Source organism: Zychaea mexicana, assembly GCF_025766255.1.
Source record: "Zychaea mexicana strain RSA 1403 chromosome Unknown BDB00scaffold_98, whole genome shotgun sequence".
NCBI lineage: Eukaryota > Fungi > Mucoromycota > Mucoromycetes > Mucorales > Lichtheimiaceae > Zychaea > Zychaea mexicana.
In genome coordinates, this window is record NW_026516761.1 from 901 (window position 1) to 18,746 (window position 17,846).

At 40.9% G+C, this 17,846-nt stretch overlaps 6 protein-coding genes across 6 annotated transcripts; 4 read left to right on the forward strand and 2 right to left on the reverse strand.

The window, feature by feature from the left end:
* Positions 1-296: 296 nt before the first annotated feature.
* On the forward strand, positions 297-3,358 carry BDB00DRAFT_932320 (PLC-like phosphodiesterase; the record flags this gene model as incomplete). Its single annotated transcript, XM_053129076.1, has 3 exons — positions 297-1,010; positions 1,141-1,626; positions 3,247-3,358. The coding sequence occupies exons 1-3, from the start codon at positions 439-441 to the stop codon at positions 3,356-3,358; spliced, it is 1,170 nt and encodes a 389-aa protein (XP_052975191.1). The 5' UTR covers positions 297-438.
* Positions 3,359-6,121: 2,763 nt separating this feature from the next.
* BDB00DRAFT_771583 (DHHC palmitoyltransferase-domain-containing protein) lies at positions 6,122-7,384 on the forward strand (the record flags this gene model as incomplete). Its single annotated transcript, XM_053119974.1, has 5 exons — positions 6,122-6,267; positions 6,355-6,463; positions 6,581-6,791; positions 6,884-7,191; positions 7,271-7,384. 5 exons carry the CDS (start codon positions 6,122-6,124, stop codon positions 7,382-7,384), a joined length of 888 nt encoding a protein of 295 aa, XP_052975192.1.
* Positions 7,385-7,877: 493 nt separating this feature from the next.
* On the forward strand, positions 7,878-8,626 carry BDB00DRAFT_884658 (mRNA splicing factor; the record flags this gene model as incomplete). Its single annotated transcript, XM_053128346.1, has 4 exons — positions 7,878-7,975; positions 8,045-8,204; positions 8,286-8,397; positions 8,529-8,626. 4 exons carry the CDS (start codon positions 7,878-7,880, stop codon positions 8,624-8,626), a joined length of 468 nt encoding a protein of 155 aa, XP_052975193.1.
* Positions 8,627-9,333: 707 nt separating this feature from the next.
* On the reverse strand, positions 9,334-10,808 carry BDB00DRAFT_771621 (Cullin repeat-like-containing domain protein; the record flags this gene model as incomplete). The annotated part of the gene is made up of 4 exons (XM_053119979.1): positions 9,334-9,698; positions 9,777-9,948; positions 10,052-10,429; positions 10,530-10,808. 4 exons carry the CDS (start codon positions 10,806-10,808, stop codon positions 9,334-9,336), a joined length of 1,194 nt encoding a protein of 397 aa, XP_052975194.1.
* A 2,285-nt stretch (positions 10,809-13,093) lies between these two features.
* Positions 13,094-14,223, forward strand: BDB00DRAFT_922132 (uncharacterized protein; the record flags this gene model as incomplete). Its single annotated transcript, XM_053128756.1, has 6 exons — positions 13,094-13,131; positions 13,255-13,341; positions 13,442-13,545; positions 13,625-13,691; positions 13,809-13,871; positions 13,937-14,223. 6 exons carry the CDS (start codon positions 13,094-13,096, stop codon positions 14,079-14,081), a joined length of 504 nt encoding a protein of 167 aa, XP_052975195.1. The 3' UTR covers positions 14,082-14,223.
* A 682-nt stretch (positions 14,224-14,905) lies between these two features.
* BDB00DRAFT_643430 (Rho GTPase activation protein) lies at positions 14,906-17,621 on the reverse strand. The gene is made up of 6 exons (XM_053118139.1): positions 17,319-17,621; positions 17,128-17,229; positions 16,927-17,043; positions 16,676-16,783; positions 15,618-16,539; positions 14,906-15,501 (listed from the first exon to the last, which is right to left on the reverse strand). Exons 1-6 carry the CDS (start codon positions 17,499-17,501, stop codon positions 15,104-15,106), a joined length of 1,830 nt encoding a protein of 609 aa, XP_052975196.1. The 5' UTR covers positions 17,502-17,621; the 3' UTR covers positions 14,906-15,103.
* Positions 17,622-17,846: the final 225 nt, after the last annotated feature.

Genomic DNA, 17,846 nt, shown 5'->3' on the forward strand with positions numbered 1-17,846 from the left:
TCATCTCCGATGTAATCGAGCACAGTTGCAGTAGCAGTTAACTAGCAAGTTTGACCCCCTTTTTCTTCTTCTTTACTGCCTTTGTCATGGAAGTTGCGATAGTCTGATTAGCATCTGTGGAAAAAAGGGATCTTCGCTTGCCTGGTTTGGGATGTGTGCGTGTATACGGCAAGTGTTTGGATGATCCCATGAGATGTTTATATATAGCTTGACAGAAACAATTGCCCAAAAACACTTCGCTCATTCAAATTGCAAGTCAGCAGCACCCGCACGCAACATCTTTTTCTGGAATAGGCCTGCCAACGAACCCATAAATAGCCTGCCTAGAACTTCTTTCTTTTTCGCTTTTCTTTCAACTTTGTATACTCTCGCTCCCTTTCTTTCTATATCTCATAACCCTTATTTATTCACTATATTGCCACTACCACTACTACATCCATGCTCAATCGTCTTTTCTTCCAAGGTGTGGCTGCAGCAGCAAGCTTGCTAGCTCTGGGCGTATCTGCCCAAGACCAACAAGCATGCAACGGCTATGCTGAATTCTGTTCCAGACCATACAGCGACCTGACTTATGTCCTGACGCACAACTCGTATGCGTACATGGCCAACCCTGCTGCTAACCAGCAGTGCGATATTAGTGCACAGCTCACCGACGGTGTCCGTGCTTTGAGACTTTCAGCAGTAAAGCCAGACAACTCGTCCGACATCCACCTGTGCCACACATCTTGCTCCTTTCTAGACGATGGCCCGGCCCAGGACACCTTGTCGACCTTGGCTACCTGGCTCAAGGACAATCCCAACGAAGTACTGACCGTCATGTGGAATGTCCCCAACCAGGATTTCTGGGCTTCCGATTTCCAGGCACCGTATGAAGCCAGTGGCATTCTCGAATATGCACACGTCCAAGAACAGCAGAATTTGACGTGGCCCACCCTTCAGGACTTGATTACGTCTGGAAAGCGCCTGATCAACTTTGTCGATGTCAATGCAGACCAAAACAGTGTCCCATGGTAAGCATAGCAAACAAAAACAGGGAGAAGAAAGAGGGAGGAGATAAGCGGGTTAATTTCGTAAAGAAGGATAGGGTAATATTGAGGGGAAGAGGGTGTACACACAATTAAACAAAAGAGTGATGTGTAGGTTACACTCCCAATATGACTACGTGTTCGAGACGCCCTACGATAACAAGAACGAATCGTCATTTACCTGCACCATTGACCGTCCCGAAAACCCTGTGAATCCTCAGCAAATGATGTACGGCATGAACCACTTCTTGTATGGCTCGTTGCCATGGGGCGACAATGTCATTCAGATTCCTCAGAGCGGTTCAGCAAGCGTTACCAACTCGCATGATTCTTTGATGTTGCAAGCCAACGAGTGTAACCAGGCATTTGGTGCGCGTCCAAACTTTTTGATTGTCGACTTCTACAACCGTGGTCAGACGTTGGAGATTGCTGCAGAGCTCAACAACGTGACTTATGATAGCTCAAAGGAACTCGTCTGTGACAAGAGTTCGACCAACACTGGCAGCGATAATTCCGACTCGGCTGCCAGTTCGCTCCAAATATTCATTAGCTCACCTTTCATTGCCACCTTGTTGCTAGTTGGCCTTGTCATGACCTTCATGTAAAGAAGCACACACACACACTTCTCTAAGAAGAAAACCGCATTAAAAAAGCATACGCAACGCACACAAACGTGCACATGTAGATATACGTATATTACTTTTCCTTTGTAAATTTATCTGAATTTTTACTTACCACCCAACCACTCAGTGTATAAAAAAGGCTCATGGTACTACATACCCTTTGAGCTTAAAATGAATATTACAGTACATTCACACATAAAGTTTGTGCTATGTATCATTACAAAATGATTGTTTGAGTAAAGCACGTTTTTACTGTGTGTATATGGATTATCCCTCAAAACATGAATGCCTCCGATGATTGAAAATTTATGATGTTGCCCTACATCTAAGCTCAATGCACGTTTGTTGTTGTGGTTGCTTTTCACTTCTTTCGGCTATATATTGCCGCCGAATTTGCATACATAAGGTATGCCAAGCTTGTCCGTCGTCATTAATGAGCTTAATTGCTCTTTGTTACTATTATTATATCTCGATAGATACAAAGGCGTCAAGTATGGCTGCCTCGTATTACTCATAGAAGGTTTTGACATTATGTCATGCAAAAGTATGAATGTAATATTTATTTCCTAGGGTCAAAATCCTTAACAAGCATATCCGGGTGCGGCAACAGTAACAACATGTATGTGTTGCATCATCAGATGATGTCGCGGGCAAAGAGAAACGTAATTGCGCAGCTCGTTTACTATGCAATGTTCTATATTTATATGCAGTAAACAACAACAACAGCATGCAGGCAGAACCCTCTTTTACTTGTGGCTAAACCTGTTTGAACACGCCTGCCTAATTATGTTTGGCTGGGAAGGAATGCCTTTTCTACATATCTGCTATGTATAAATGAATGTTTCTGTTCACAACGACATAACGAAATAACAGAGTGTATCATGTGTGCTTTATAGCAATCTGACTCGCTTGGTATCTTAATTGGCAAATTGCTTTTATTTACAGCTGTATCATATAGCATCATGCACATAACGACTTTTTGATTTTCATAGTGCATCTACAGTTTCCATATTATTTATTAGTTCTCGCTTTTTTTACTGGTACATCAAGTGTACAAGATGTGCATGTGCAAAATTCAAAATGGTATAGAAGTTATATCCGGCGCAATCGATCCTTTCTATATGCCTAAACTTTGCTAGAACATAAGAAAATTTCAGTCGATCTAATTAGCTATATCGTATCAACACATGTGATTTAGTCATGATAAAAATGGAGATGGTTTATTCTCACTTGGTGCGATCTGATAGTCCATTTTGGCTCGAACGACTCGATTAGAAATCATGCTCACTTTCAATACCGTGGCCTATCTTTGTTTTTGTGTCATCCAAGTCAACTTCAATTGTAACAATAAATACACTACAGGCGTTAGGAAAACTAACTATTTCGTATCCGACATCGCGTGGGTAACTGGTATTTCGGCGTACAGGTTTTACGTCAGATAAGGCTTCAGATCGAAAAACAAGTTTTAGATGGAATTGAACGACGGCGAAAGAAGGCACAGGACTGTTGTTGCTTGATATTGCCCCCACTTCATCGACGATGCCATTTCAAACAGCACGCTATGGAAAAACTCACGTATAATCTTTGACGTCTTGTAGTCCGATCCACTGCGGCGCACGAATCCACGTGATGAAGGATCGCGATAAGGCTACTACCATTTGGGCTATTCGTCCGCCCTCTTCTTCTGGTCGAAGAGCAGACCACCCGTAGGTCATAAATACATGGGCATAAGCGACCAACGGAAGCAACTTGGTCAGCCTTATTCTTTCTCTTTGGTGGCAGCGACAAATAACGCGTTTCGTTGCTTTGGACTGTTGAGCAATTCAGTGATGGAGGAGTTGATGCACGTTTTTAACCTGTGCAGCTTCAAAATTTACACTATTTTGCGAATTTTCTCAGATCCAGGCGCATGCTGCTGGAGCCGTTTATATGCTGTTCCGTGAGTCGCTCTTCCTCGCAGTTTGAGTGCCAAGTGCAGTCTTGAATGAACACATATAGATCAAGGCTCCTTAGGCAACAGAAAAGTATAAAGTATGATTATTCAATGTTAGTATCAGCGAGGAATCACTCTGCGGATACCTCGTTGATACTGTTATACAGCAATGAGGAAACAATGTGCTGATACCTCGTTGATACCTCGCTGATACTCGTTCAGCATGGCCAAAACAAAAATACGGAAACGACCATGGAATCGATCCATTTTAATATTGTAACATCCTAATATGTACCTTGAATATGTAGCGTAAACAAGAAACAGCATAATTCATGGAAGTGAAACGAACTTTTCTGATAGTTGGCACCTTGGGAATATTTGCAGCAACATAATATTTAGCAGCATTGCAATACCGCAAACAGTTGAAGCGTTGATTAGCAATTACAAAAGGCTTTATGCTTTTCCAAGCAAACAAGTACAAACAAGTTCATGTCCGTCTACATAAATTCTATCGTTCGAGCCGATGTTGCTTTACATTATATATAATAAACAAGCACGAATATGATAATATCATAGTGGGAATTTTGGCCATCCAAGCAGGTATATATAAGCGATTGAATGTTTTAGGTTAATCGCCAGACAATTACAGTAATACAAAGGTGATTGAGAGAAACAATTGATTGCCGCTCATCTATCCATAGTGCAACCGGCTCTAACTCGCAGATTTTCAAGTACTATATAGAAAATACGTTAGTGGCGTGCTTGGATAGCGCCATATACTCTGGATCTTCGATACGACGTCCAAAAATACTCGTAATAAAGTAATGCATCATCATATACAGCAAAATGACGTTCTAATCTCCTCAAACGTACACAATTTATTTCCTGTTGATGTAGTTGTTAAAACCACAAATATAATGTTTCTTAAGATTCACGTCTCGTCAACTGTTCTTGCGGGATTCTATAACGCGTATTGTTGCGATACGTTACGAAGAAGGCTTATAGGTTCTCCTGTCGTAACGGTAAGATCCAAGCCTTAAAAGCTAATCTTGATTGGTGCAGTGAGTGTATGTCTGTGAGCGGCAACATCACATATAAAAAAGATCATTGGAGCCGAATAAAAGCGATCCACAGCACAGCACTCTCCAGTTGTCCTTCCATAATAACTTGCGTCTCTGTTATAACATTCAATTTAATACCATGGCAAACGATATCCAAGAAATTAATGCTAGACGCCACAGACGGACAGACCAAATCACAAAGGCATTTTTCATACTCCAGTATACTATAGCGCGAAAAATGAAGGGAGGTAATGATGCGTGCATACTTTGACTATCATGTAGCTTAATTACAAATATTAATAAACTAGCATAAGAGACACATCTTTGAAGCACTATCAAGTGATCGATATAAGGAGGAAGGAGTGCCCTGCATACTAAAAAGACGGTGGTATAAATAATGCGCGCTTGGTTGAAAGATGAAATCCAAAAGTTGACAGGTAAATAAAGTATATCCTTCGAACCGTGGCACAAGGTCGCTATTACGTGAATGACACTTTTCGCTATTGACGGAACCGACCCTTAAAGAGTATTTACTAATACTGCTACCCAACCCCATGCTTGTATACCAAATCTGTCTCCTCCCTCCACAGCTCTCCAAAACTTTATGAAATCATCGGAGAACTCCGGTTTTGAGGTAACGTTCGTTCGTCAGGCACCGAAAAGCAATACACACTCTTCTTTTTTTTTACGCCTTGTTTTTCTTTATATATTAAGAAAAAAAACGAAAACAACGTTACCAATTACATGGGCCCCGATGAGCTACCAAAACACGACCCCTCTGGCATGTCTGAACCACAGCAGCACCAACATAACGAGGCATATTATAAGACACTCGGCATACCCTTAGAACAACTCAGCGAAACGCAACAACCACACCAACAATTCATACATTCCTCTTCGCCATTTGCATATCCATCTTCCAATGTCATTCGCTTTGCATCTAAAAGGGAACAACAACGGCAACAACCAGATTCTTTCGAGAATTTTGATTTTGGTGCGCTATCTTCGGCCACTCGTGCTGCCGTCGCTGATTCTACTACAACCACTAGCCCTGAGCAAACCAGAACAAACAATACGTACGACGAAATGTCATCTCACGAACAACCTATTCCTCATTCATCGGGCTTGACAGCCATTTCAAACATGACGAGCGATGATAGTGCAACATTGATTGGGCGCAGTAATACTCATCATTTACAACTTCATCACCAACCGTTGCAGACAACGCAAGAATATCCATCACCAACATCACCCTCTTCTCCCCGCTCTCTTTCACCTCCTCCTTGTTCTCCGCAATATGAACAAGAAGAACTACAGCAGCATCCGATAAAAACACCATCACCTATCATTACGCATAACATTGATAATTATCACCATCAACAACAACAGCATCCTTATAATCATTATCAGCATCAACCACAATCGGCCGCTTCAATAGCTGCAGCAGTAATTGATCGACCCATGGATACAAGTAGACAAATGAAACTCGTTCGTAATTATAAGCTTTTCCCAGGCCGAAACAAGTTCTTCTGTGGCGGACGATTAATGACAAGCAGAGAGTACTGGGCATTCATTTTGGCATTAATATTGCTGATTGCACCTTCTGTATTGTTTGGTATTTTCACGTGAGTTCTCTCGAAGCTATTTACCTATCATTATTCTTATCGGTATGCATAAACTTACGTCCATGTGTGTGTTTGGTGATTATCAAGCTGTCCGTTTATTTGGGAGCATGTTCATCCAGCCATTCCTATTGTATTCGCCTATCTGTTTGTGCTATCATTGACATCCATGATCAAGACTTCTTGGACCGACCCTGGCGTAAGTTTCTCTTACCTTGAATATATGACTATGTGGTGTATTTATATATGAGAGTATAAGATGATTTGCAAGAGAAAGCTTACTAGAATTATATGTATGTTATTTAATTCTTACTAGATTATACCCCGTGATTTGGATCCGTTTCCAGTATTAGAGAGATACGAGGATCCCGGATCTCCATACTCTGAATCCATGTGGCATCACGGTGTACCTAGTCAAAAGGAGGTGCGCATCAAAGACAAGACATGGACATTACGCTACTGTGATACATGCCGTATATATCGGCCACCTCGGGCATCGCATTGCCGTCAATGCGATAATTGTGTTGGTAAGCGTTAATATTTTTTTCAGCAGTTGCTCAAAAGTTATAAACGACGATTAACAACGCCTTTATCTTCATTTTGTAAATCAAAAATATAGAGGTGGAAGATCATCATTGCATTTGGCTTAACAATTGTATTGGCTCACGCAACTACCGACCCTTCTTTGTCTTTATCAACACTGCCACTTTGTTATGTTTATTCGTGATTGTGTTCTCAATTGTTCATCTACTACTTGTCTGGAGAGAACAAAACACTACCCAACAAGTAACGTTCAATTCGGTATTCGATGCAGCGCCAGTCAGTTTCGTATTGGCTATCGTATGCTTGGTTCTCCTTTTAATGGTGGGCGGTCTTACACTATACCATTGCTCCTTAATTTTGCGAGGTATCACCACGCATGAACAGGTAGAAAATACAGATCCCATAGTATCTTTCTCCTCCTTTCCTGAGAGTACCATTGTTAACTTGGGTTTTCTATTTGTAGCTACGTGCGTCTGTGATGACCAAGCACTCAGATCTGAGCGCCAACCCCTACAACAAAGACAATCCAGTTCTAAACATGGCAACTGTTTTGTGTCGTCCTCGTCCAAAAAGGTAGGCTGCGTGTATAATTGAAAGGAAAGGGCTTGTTGTTTTTGGTATTGCTGTCGCTAACTATCTTGATCATGGTATAGTTATCTTCGTCGAAGGAAATACAGTCCTGCCCATTAATCCAAACCCTTATTCTATTCGATGTTCTTCCTTACAACCACCCATTTAACATCCACCATCCTTTATTTCTTCCGTTCAGACTCACACTAAAAGTTATACCACTTTCTGCCTATTCTCAGTTTTACCACTGTTTGTAATTCTATAAACCATCCTAGTTTGCCATTATCCCTTGTTGTTTTTCTTTCGTATTCTACACAAAAAAACAACAACAAAAAAAAGCTTGATTGTACTGTTGATATGACCCATCCAACAATCACACTGTCTCTTTAACTTACGGGATAAGACATACTCGTCGCATTAAATTTTTGATGCTGAGACACATTGTAATCGATTAAAGTAGCGCCTCCTCGTTCTTTTTCTCTCCTACTTAACACAACACAATGGAAAAAGAAGCACTCAATCGAAAAGAACGTCTAGCAGCATTACGAAAACGGAAAACAGGATCTGAATCAAATCAAGCTGCTGAAACAGCCGAAAAGTAAACTACAGTCTTGATAATATACGCGATCCAAAATAAAAGAACGGGTAAATATTCACGTTTAAATAGGAATCTGTCATTTCGAAGCTATACACCAACCGATGAAAACTTGAAACAACACACAAACGTTGCAACCCCATCCGACATTGGCGAAACAGTTGAATCCGAAACCAAAGATTACACAAAGAAGGCATTAGCAGCAGCTGCCGAACAAGATAAGGAAGAAGTGGTAGGATGTGTTCTTGATCGATTAGTATTTGGCGGTTGGTAATACTCATCAAACCGACACTAATTATCTTGTTATCAATAGGACCTATTCAATTTGCAACCAAAAAAACCAAACTGGGATCTAAAACGCGACGTACAGAAAAAGTTGGACAAGTTGGATAGAAAGACACAAAGAGCTATTCTCGAAATTATACGTAAGTGTCAACCACTGATATAAAGTATTGGTAAAACTTCCAAACACGCGTGCACATCTGGTGTATGAAATGGAAGGATTCAAGAGAGAAATAGAATACAGCTAACCACTCTTTCTGGCTGCGTAATATAGGCGAACGTCTGGTGAACGAAGGGGATAAAGAGGGAAATCTTGCAGATGCCGTTGCAAACGCAGAAAAACAACAAAAACTCGACGTAGAGGACGATTAGAATGGAGCCTTCGGTTGGATAATAAAATGCTCTGGTTCTTTTTTGTTCCTTTTTCCACATAAGATGGGTTGTTTCGAGATTCGAATTTATCTTGGCAGATTACTGTATGTACATACATTTCAGCAGCAAGGAAAGGAAGCGGGAAGCAGAGCGCGAATCACATATTGGGCATGGAGGTTGTCTGTTGTCGAGTAACGAATTTAAGTGTACTACGAACAGAGAGGGAAAATAAAGAAAGGAAGAAATTTACTAGTGGTTTTCAAATGAAGCTGTCAAGAATGTAGTAGTGATAAAAGAATGGTATCTGTGGAGTGATGTAGAGTAATAGAGAAAGACGGCGTGGTTATGCTGCAGGTTCGAATAGGTGATTGATCATCTTTTCCAGTTTGTCCTTGTCATATCGAATATATTTGGCAGGGTTCTTGGTAAAGTCAGTGCTTTGATATCTAGTTAGAAGATAGGGTAATGTAGGTGACCACATCGTCAGTAAACAGTTTTACATCAACCCGGATTAATGAAAGTAAACTTACTTATCAAGGAATCGGCCATACATTGGCACTAAGACATTCTTTACATCACGAATAACTTGGTTACGTAACTCTGAGTCCGGTACCGCATATGTTGTTTGTGCTCGCCAAATTTCATCGAACTCGGTGTTGAAGTTCTATTTTAAAGAGATTTTTTTTAACCACGGCACGTCCTTCTTTTCACTCGAGAAATTGATTATTAGAGAAGGAAAAAGGACTCAATCTTACCTTGAATCGTTCCTTGACAAGCTGACGCTCGCCACTTCCCATGGAATTCTTGATTGCGCCTCCTCGAACATAAGTGACATCCATCAAATTCTCTACACATGGCTTCCATGATTCTTGGTAGGTATCCAGCTGCTTCTTGACCAATTTGCTGAATTTGAGTTCGGATACTTCGTCAAAGATGGCATTAAGTGGCGGTGATCGGATTTGTCGTAAGATATGGTTGTAGTTGTTGAGTAAAAAGACGGTAGCCAAAGCAGGTTTCTTGTATCCACGCGATATCCTTTGTAGGGATACTGTCAACTGATCCAAAGCATCATCTGGAATTGATAAGGAAATAATCGTCAAGTTAGCAAGCAGGTTCTCTTTCTGAAATGTGATTATAGTAATCGACATACCAAAGAAGCTTTGCAATAATGCTGTTCCTTTGGGCGTTTCACCATACGCAAATGACTTTTCTGGAATTGCAGTGATAGGTCCAGGGTGGTTCCAGCCACCGTCACCGAGCAGCAACAATAGGGGTTCCACAATTTCGCGCCACAGGTACAGGCGTTTCAAGTAGTTCAAGGTCTAGTATCATCATCACCAAGGCATAAAAAGGACGGATTAGTAAACGATATCGTTACAAAATATATCGGCCTCATTAAAACATATATACAGGTACGATACATACATTACTGGTCATTTCATGCACGGTACCATCACTGCTCATGTTCATGAACGCATTATTTTCGCGCTTGCCCTTGACGTCCTCGGAAAAGTCATGGAAGCTCTTGAGCGCTGTCAACTTGAACGTCGAAATCATTTCAGTGCAATCGCTCAAATCAATTTCTTGTGATAACTCCTTGAGAATCGGAGCACAGTCGCGTTCGTATTTTTCCATAATATCGAATATGAAAATGGTGTCAAAATAGTTTAACCGTTTAGCAACCACGTTCAAATGTCGCCCGGCCGAGATAAACTCTTGCAGGGCAGGTGCTATGCTTCCTTTCAAAGCAGTACTTCTTTGAGATCGGTTGCTGAGAATTTTGCCAGCAAATTGTTGCTCTGCCTAAATAAAAAAAAATTGTCCCTTCTTTTCAATATAACGACCTCCCATCACAGTAGAATATGAGTATCTTCTCCGCTCATTTCCCTTTGATTTTAAGTACCTGAATAGCCTTTGTAAAGCATTCCATGTATTTGAGAAATTCCCCAGAACCCTTTTCGTATGAAATGCCCTGGTGACGTTCAGACACTTGGACCGATTGCGACAGTGAGTGTAAGGATTTGAGTAGGTAGTTGGAACGAATTTCGATGTATGGTTTGCTGAAGTCAACGGTGTATCCAATTTCTTTTTCAGACGTTGCAATGTAGGTCGAGAGTTGAGAAAGCTGCTTTAACGAATCGTTGGGTAATGGCTCTAATAATAAATGGTGCGAGGAGGACATCAGTAAGCAGGTCTTTCTTTCTACTGGCCCTCATTTTTAACATAGAAAAAGCAAACTCGATGACGTTACTTGGATTAAGGATATCGTCGCTATTCACGACCGTGCTGACAGATGATAACCATTTACGGAACAGTGTCTCCAGATGCAACATACCGGCTTTTAATAATTGTTTCTATGTAACCATCACGTAGTCAGCAAAGAAGTACTCAGGAATATTATCTTTTGCCTAAATGAACTTACTGTCTGATTTACAGCCTTCTCGCATGACTTCAACTGATTCCGCTCGACAGTATCCACAGCATCCTTCAATGCACCCATTGTTTGGAGATAAGGGAGAACATTATGCTCATCAGGTCTAGAGCAGGAAAGAAGCGTTCAAAGGGAGCAATAATGAGTGATGTGTATCTCACTTTCGTCAGCAGTTACTTACCCTTTCAGAATGAAGGCTTCTTCTTTGCTGGGAAGGTTCAAGCAGTTTACAATATTGTCGGTGGCATTTAATGCACGATCAATATCTACGGAAGCATATATTTAAAAAAAACAGGCTCTCTGTGAAATCTCTCTATCAGGCTCTCTGCCGGCAAACCCCCTATATACGTTCTATATAGAATATCACCACTCACTTGACGCCAACTTTGTTAGGTTTTGAGTCGATTTATGTATTGGTCGTATCGATGCTTCTAACTTCATCAAGCGACCGTCGAAACCATCGAGTATCCCAATCTAAGTTCGCAAAAAAGAAGATCGACGATTCAGAGTCAGATACAATGATTATTTGACAGATCGTCGAAAGAAAAAAGTTACTGGCGTACCAATTCGTCCGAAAGACCATCCATTCGACTGAGTTGGTTCTGTAAGTAGTCGAGTTCGCCAGTGTCATCTTCGATACGATTCAAGTTTTTCTTGCCATGACTAATGGAGACACATTTATAACGCTTGATTATTTGTGCGAGACTCTTTGAATTGATAAAAAGAAAGGAATTATGTAACCTTACCTTTGAAGTGTCTTGCCTGGCATAGTTTTCAATTTTGTTGCAATAAGAAAAGGGCGCAATCGGGCAACTGGGGAAAATGCATTTTACACGTGTCTGCCATTGTTACACAAACCTTGACTTTTGAAACCACCGGTGAATAATGCATACGTGTGGGGTCACATGAATGGTGGTAAAGTCAAAAGAAGTATCATAGGTAAAATTAAAAAAGGCATTGGTGCAAGAATAGTAGCATAACGAAATTGTGGCCTATAGAATAAAAAAAAATGTTTACGTGGTAGCAATATGAACGGAGGTATAGAAAGATAATGTTTGTGCGGGAGAGACAGCTTCTTGTGAGGGATTTATCGGGTCGAGACATATGAGACTATAACTTGGGATGTGGAACAGATACGGAATGCTATAACAGAAAGGGTACTTGTCGGGGAAAACGGCATGGATAGGAGGGACTTGGTACGAGGTACTGTATGATGGAATAAGCAAGACGGACAATAAGTAATACGGGAATGATGTGGGTGCAGGTGTAGCGTGGGATCACCAGAGCATACAAAAACGTGGAATGCGTGATGGGAGCAGGTAGTCCGGGGAATAGGTACGATATATGATACAGAAGATAGAAAATGTATGTCAATAAAATACAAATCGAGGGAAACATATTAAATTCAAAGATATGAGTATGTTGTCGGCGGTTTCAAAGGAAGAGGAGCCACAATTGGTTGAGACAAATTAAAGCATAGATGGTTGAGGATCGAGTAGATGTAGAGGAGAAAGTTGTTTAAGGGCATCATATATTTGAAGTAGTCTTCTCTACTGATAGCTTGCCACTCTTTAGCCAGTATGGTACTCGTGATGATGATGGAAAAGAGTCACCTTCAAAGAGCGAACATAATGTATGTATCCGTAGTAGCACATATACTTCAGCGATCATCTCTCGTTCTAGTCGCTGTCATTGTTATATGTATTTTTATCGATCAAGTGGACCACGCCACCCTTGCTGTATATGCTAAATGCACACTCACTTCTCCATGAATGCACCGCAGCTCAAACAAATGCTGATAGATATATTGAATTAAATATCAGCAGTAGTGCTTGTACATATACTTGACGTTGCACATTGACGTTTCAAAGCTGATACGATGCATGAGGAGCAGACTAAACACGCGGCACGCATGACGTGTCTGTGCTCATCTGTCAAAATAAAGCTGAGCTCGAATTACAGACGACCGTGGATGGTTGACTTTTCCTTTCTCTCTTTCTCTCTCTTTTTCCTGTTTCATTCTAACAGAAAAGATCATGGACCGCCACAACAGCTCAGGTGATATTCGTGAAATGTACATATCACGAACTCTTGTTCTCTCAGATAATATGTACACAATAGCACGATTATCGACCGTGTTTATCAGTAAATGAATGCTGACGACAATGGTACAATGGCTGTGTACTTTTTTTTTCAGTGACAATCAGTTGGGTTCGATTAATCTGCAAACGGTCATCGCTTCACAAGAGCTACGCGAGCAAAGGCGCTTGTACTATGCGCGCCAGTAAGTTGCTTCTTCATTAATATGAGTACGAAAATGGTCTATATGCGCAGCAGTGATAGTACGATGATGAATTAAGCCTTTTTGCACCTTCTTTTCATAGCGCAGAGATCCCGAATGCCATCAGTAATTTTCAGCAAGAAATTAGAGACTTTCTGAATGAAGTGGTCAGCACCTTTCCAGTCAATGAGGACAAAGCTGAAAAGAGTAAGAAACCATTTTCAATGTTGAAAAAGGCATTACGGATAGTGAGAGGGACTAACACAAATTATATAACTTGCTATAGTTCTGTGGCTCATCGACGACGGTGCTTACAAACTCATGGAGTATTTGCGTTGCATCGATCAAAATATGTAAGCCACGTTTCTTTCTTCTTTTCCTTCAGGCTAATCAATCTTTATTACAAAGAACGATATTATTTTGAGTTGGTATAAACTAGTAACCATCACATCTATTTTCTTAACAAAAAGCATGGATATAGGAGGCGATGAAAAGACTTCTTTGGAAGAAGAAAGCGAGGCCGGAGTCATGAGGTACGATGTATGGTAAAAAAAAGTTGGGATGATTCTTCTTTTTTTTACTAAATTGTATAAACCAGTGAAGCAAACACTTTGCTAAAGGTGATTCAGTACGAGATTGACACCCTCCATCTTCGTTTGCAAAGGCTCAAATCTCAAAAGCAAGAATTGGAACGATTGACTGCTGAACAAACAGCTACAGAACAACCTACTACTGATCAATAGCCGTCAAGAATAATGAAGAGTGCACATAGTAGCTTTAAAACATGACTAGCTCATATTACATACTATCATCTATGATCACAGACAGCACCTCTACTACAGTACCCCAAAATTGTATATTGCTTTTACACATAAAATATTAAAGAGCTACTAAGTAAAATATCTTATCAGCTAATAGCAACGAGCGATCTCCTAGTGATGGTGGCTGCTAGATTAAACTGAAGGTGTTTGGCTTGATAATCGAGACGGCACTACTTTACTACTACGTGATTTGAATGATTAGCAGTCTTGCTGCTGTTGTTTCCATACATACCCTGTCATCAATTACTGCCATATTATACAGCGAAAAGAAGAAGAGGAACGGAAAAATGAAACAAAAACACATGTGCATACAAAAAGAGCCAGCTTTGTTATTATGTTAAATATAAAGATATATCCACAGCATGTCCTGATGCTGTAAATAGTTATGATATACGACGGTGATAGCACTGCTAGTGTAATTAAGGATATTGATGTTTTCGTCGGGCTTGCTAAATATATACGTAAATACAAACATAGCGATTCCATTTGACTCGAAAACGTTTTTGGAACGAACAGACTATATGTGCTATTCCTAATATCATATGACATGTTTCCAAATCGGTTCGAATGCAATGGACGGGATATGTGCTTTTCATTACGTAACAGCGCAGTTGATGTTAGGCCAGAATATTGGTGTTGACATATGGCTTTTATTGTCGTTGGCGTCGTCTTGGTTGATTAAAGTCATGAAACCCAAAGAAAGAACAGTGTTGCTGGAAACGTGATGCGGGTATGTGTATGAGAGTAGTGATCTTGGTCGATGCGTGATGGATTCCGTGTGTGTGCGTATGTCATATCAGAGTCCGTCCGTTCGTCAGTTGTTAGTTTTCGGTATTTGGTGGGTAGAGGCCGGAAAGAGAGCTTGTTGATGGTGGAAGAGAACATTCGTTGTGTTATATTGTCGTCAAGAATTTCAAGATCGTGGAGCAGATTCAGAAGCAGCTTCACTCGAAATTACTGTCGTCTGTCCAAAAAATATCGTCAAACTCTGTCAACAGTAAGCTGAAAACGCTGGTCGGGATGCTGAGTGTTGCTGAGAAAACGATACCGACATTTCGTACGGTCATTTTATTTGCGCCGGCGTTTTGTACGACTCGGATAAGATGAGCGCATAGTAACCGAAGGAGTGTGTAGTTTGCCAAAGGAAGCAAGGATATAATCCTTCCCAATTCGGTGACGCGTTCACGGCGATCAGGAAGATTGTCAACGTTTTCCATAATCTTTTTAAGCAAATCCGTCGTTAAAATGTTATCAGGTAGTTCTCGAAACCACATTTTAAGCAAGCTGGATACAACATGAGCATCGTAGGTTTCTTCGCCGGCTAGCAGATCGACATCCCCCTCTGCTCATCACCGTTTAAATATAAAGCATTGAGCAAGCAAGGAACGTATATGAGCACGATATTATATAGAAGATGTACATGATAATAAACTCAGCGCTAGCATGAATGAATGTTACCTTTGTTAAATTTGGCCTTGAGCGCTCGGATCTTGGCGGCACTTCCACTGCGACGGTAAATACCTTCTTCTTTGATCGAATTTTTGGCCTCTAAATAGTCGATGCAACGATAAACAATAGCGGGCAGCTCATATCTCTCTGAAATTTTGGCCACCTTGATCGCCTCTTCGAGTGGAGCGCCAAACACTTGATTGGGCTCTCGTGTATGATCCTCGGTCGGTGGCGCTGTATAAGAGACATCATTGTTTTTGTTTTTATCTTGTTGACTTCTAAGGCTGCTCGATGGTTTAAGACTGATTTCTTTTGTAACATTGCTGCTGGAACTTGAAAACACCTTTTTAAACCATGGTACGCGTTTACTACTTGGTGTCTTGCTGGAGGTGTCGTCTTCCTTACTGTTACTAGTAGTGAAAGGAGATGAAGGGCTGGCAGTACTGCTATTGGTCTTTTGTAATTTTTCAATGTAGCTCACGGAATGGCGTTTCAGCGTTGCTGCATGATTATTTGGCCCCGAAATGAACGTTGGAAGACTCGACCGTCGACGGTTTGCTCGTATGTTATCATTGTTGTTGTTGTTATTGTTGATAATGATGTTGCCGATATCTGCCTTTGTTGGTGAAACTTTTCGGTTACTCTTTTTCCGACTGATTATACCGTTTGTAATGTACTTGGATGCTGCGCTGTGGTCAATATGCTGCATCAAAGCTTCAATCCATGCATCGCGATTCTCATCCGTGTCTGCACAAAGTACATGTCGGGCAATGCCCCCTGGAGCCGATCTCTTGGGCTCAAGGATCAACAGGGCATGTTGGAAAACTGGCGCGTCTTTGCTGGCTACTTCTGAAGAAGAGGGCGGCGGCGATATTTGTCTTGCGATTCGTGCCTCAGTTAGATGGATCTTGCCAAGGTATTCGCCTAGCTCCTATATGCATTAATACAAGCAATAGCTTCTGTTATTGGAAGTGTACATGAAGATTACTATTATATATATGTTGAGACACGAGATATAGATAATGCTGCAAGTGGCTTCGTCGTTTGTTGAAGGGATTGTTACATACATCTTCATAGTATTTTAAATCAGGTCCGTCTAGTACATAGAATCGCTTCTTCCAGCATCCAAAATTCTTGCCACGCTTTCGTAGATATCCTTGCCGGTATCTGGACACCTAAAAGAAGGTTATAGAACCAAATTAGGTACATATTTAGGTTAGGACAACATGTTTTTGAGACAGAAAAGATAACCCACAATGAAGAAGATAGATTAGATTTTTTTTTGGTCTACTCTCTTATTGTTATGGGTGTCTCTTACCCTTGTTTGAGATTCATCCTCTTCTTTAGTTATATTGGAGCTCAAGAACTCACAAATGTCTGTTGAATCCGGTAGGGGCAGTTCAATCACACGTTTCAGGTAATTCTCGATGCCCAACTGGTAGTTATAAGCGCATTATAACGTTAGATTTTCGAAGTCGTACAGTAGATAAAAAGCAGATAGAGATACCAAAAGATGTACCTTGCGTTGATCCACCCTTCTCGGGCCATGGGTCACGAAAAGTCCTTTATCAGGGAGCTTCGGAAATTCGTATTCCTTCAAGTATTTTGCCTCTGCCTTGAGCTTAAAAAAATTATGACAACGCGCGACCGTCAAGTTTAAGCTTCCAAATGACCGTAGTAGTGATTTCGCCAGCTGTTATGTACACATACCTGTGCATCGAGCGCTAGGAAATCTGGGTATAGTTTCTTAATTTGCCATAGCTCTTTTGAATTTGAGTCAGAGTCAGAAGGATCCTGAACATTGCGCACAGAAATGGTGAATGTGACGATTTTCTTGCCCTTGTCATTAGTAATGACGTTAGAGTCGACGACTTTAGCACGCAGGTTAGCCATAAGAAAGAAATAATAAATAGTGGAGGGAGAAGAAATGAATGGAAAGAGACAGGGAGGAAAAAAAAAATGACTGTTTATGGCGTTGTTGTTCCTGAGTTGTGTGTGTAGCGATTAATAAATGTGATATTAAATTTATTATTGATCGCTCTCTCTCCAGGTGGCGTTGTTTGTCTGCCGTCCTCCCCTCTCCTTGCTAGGCCTCTGTCGCACTAGCTGTTTCCTTTGTTATCACCTTTGTACTGGGGTTGTTACATGCAAACACATGAGCAAACCAATTATAGATGCTATTCACACTCTTTACATGAATGTCTTCAAATAAAACGATGGATTACTGCAGTGTACAGT

Bases quoted from the DNA above. Each gene is read 5' to 3' on its own strand.
- BDB00DRAFT_643430 (XM_053118139.1), bottom strand. From the start codon at position 17,501: ATGGCTAACCTGCGTGCTAAAGTCGTCGACTCTAACGTCATTACTAAT. The intron at 17,230-17,318 runs GTATGTGTACAT...AATTTTTTTAAG, and splicing joins TCCTAGCGCTCGATGCACAG to CTCAAGGCAGAGGCAAAATA. The intron at 16,540-16,675 runs GTATGTAACAAT...TAATGCATATAG, and splicing joins ATTTAAAATACTATGAAGAT to GAGCTAGGCGAATACCTTGG.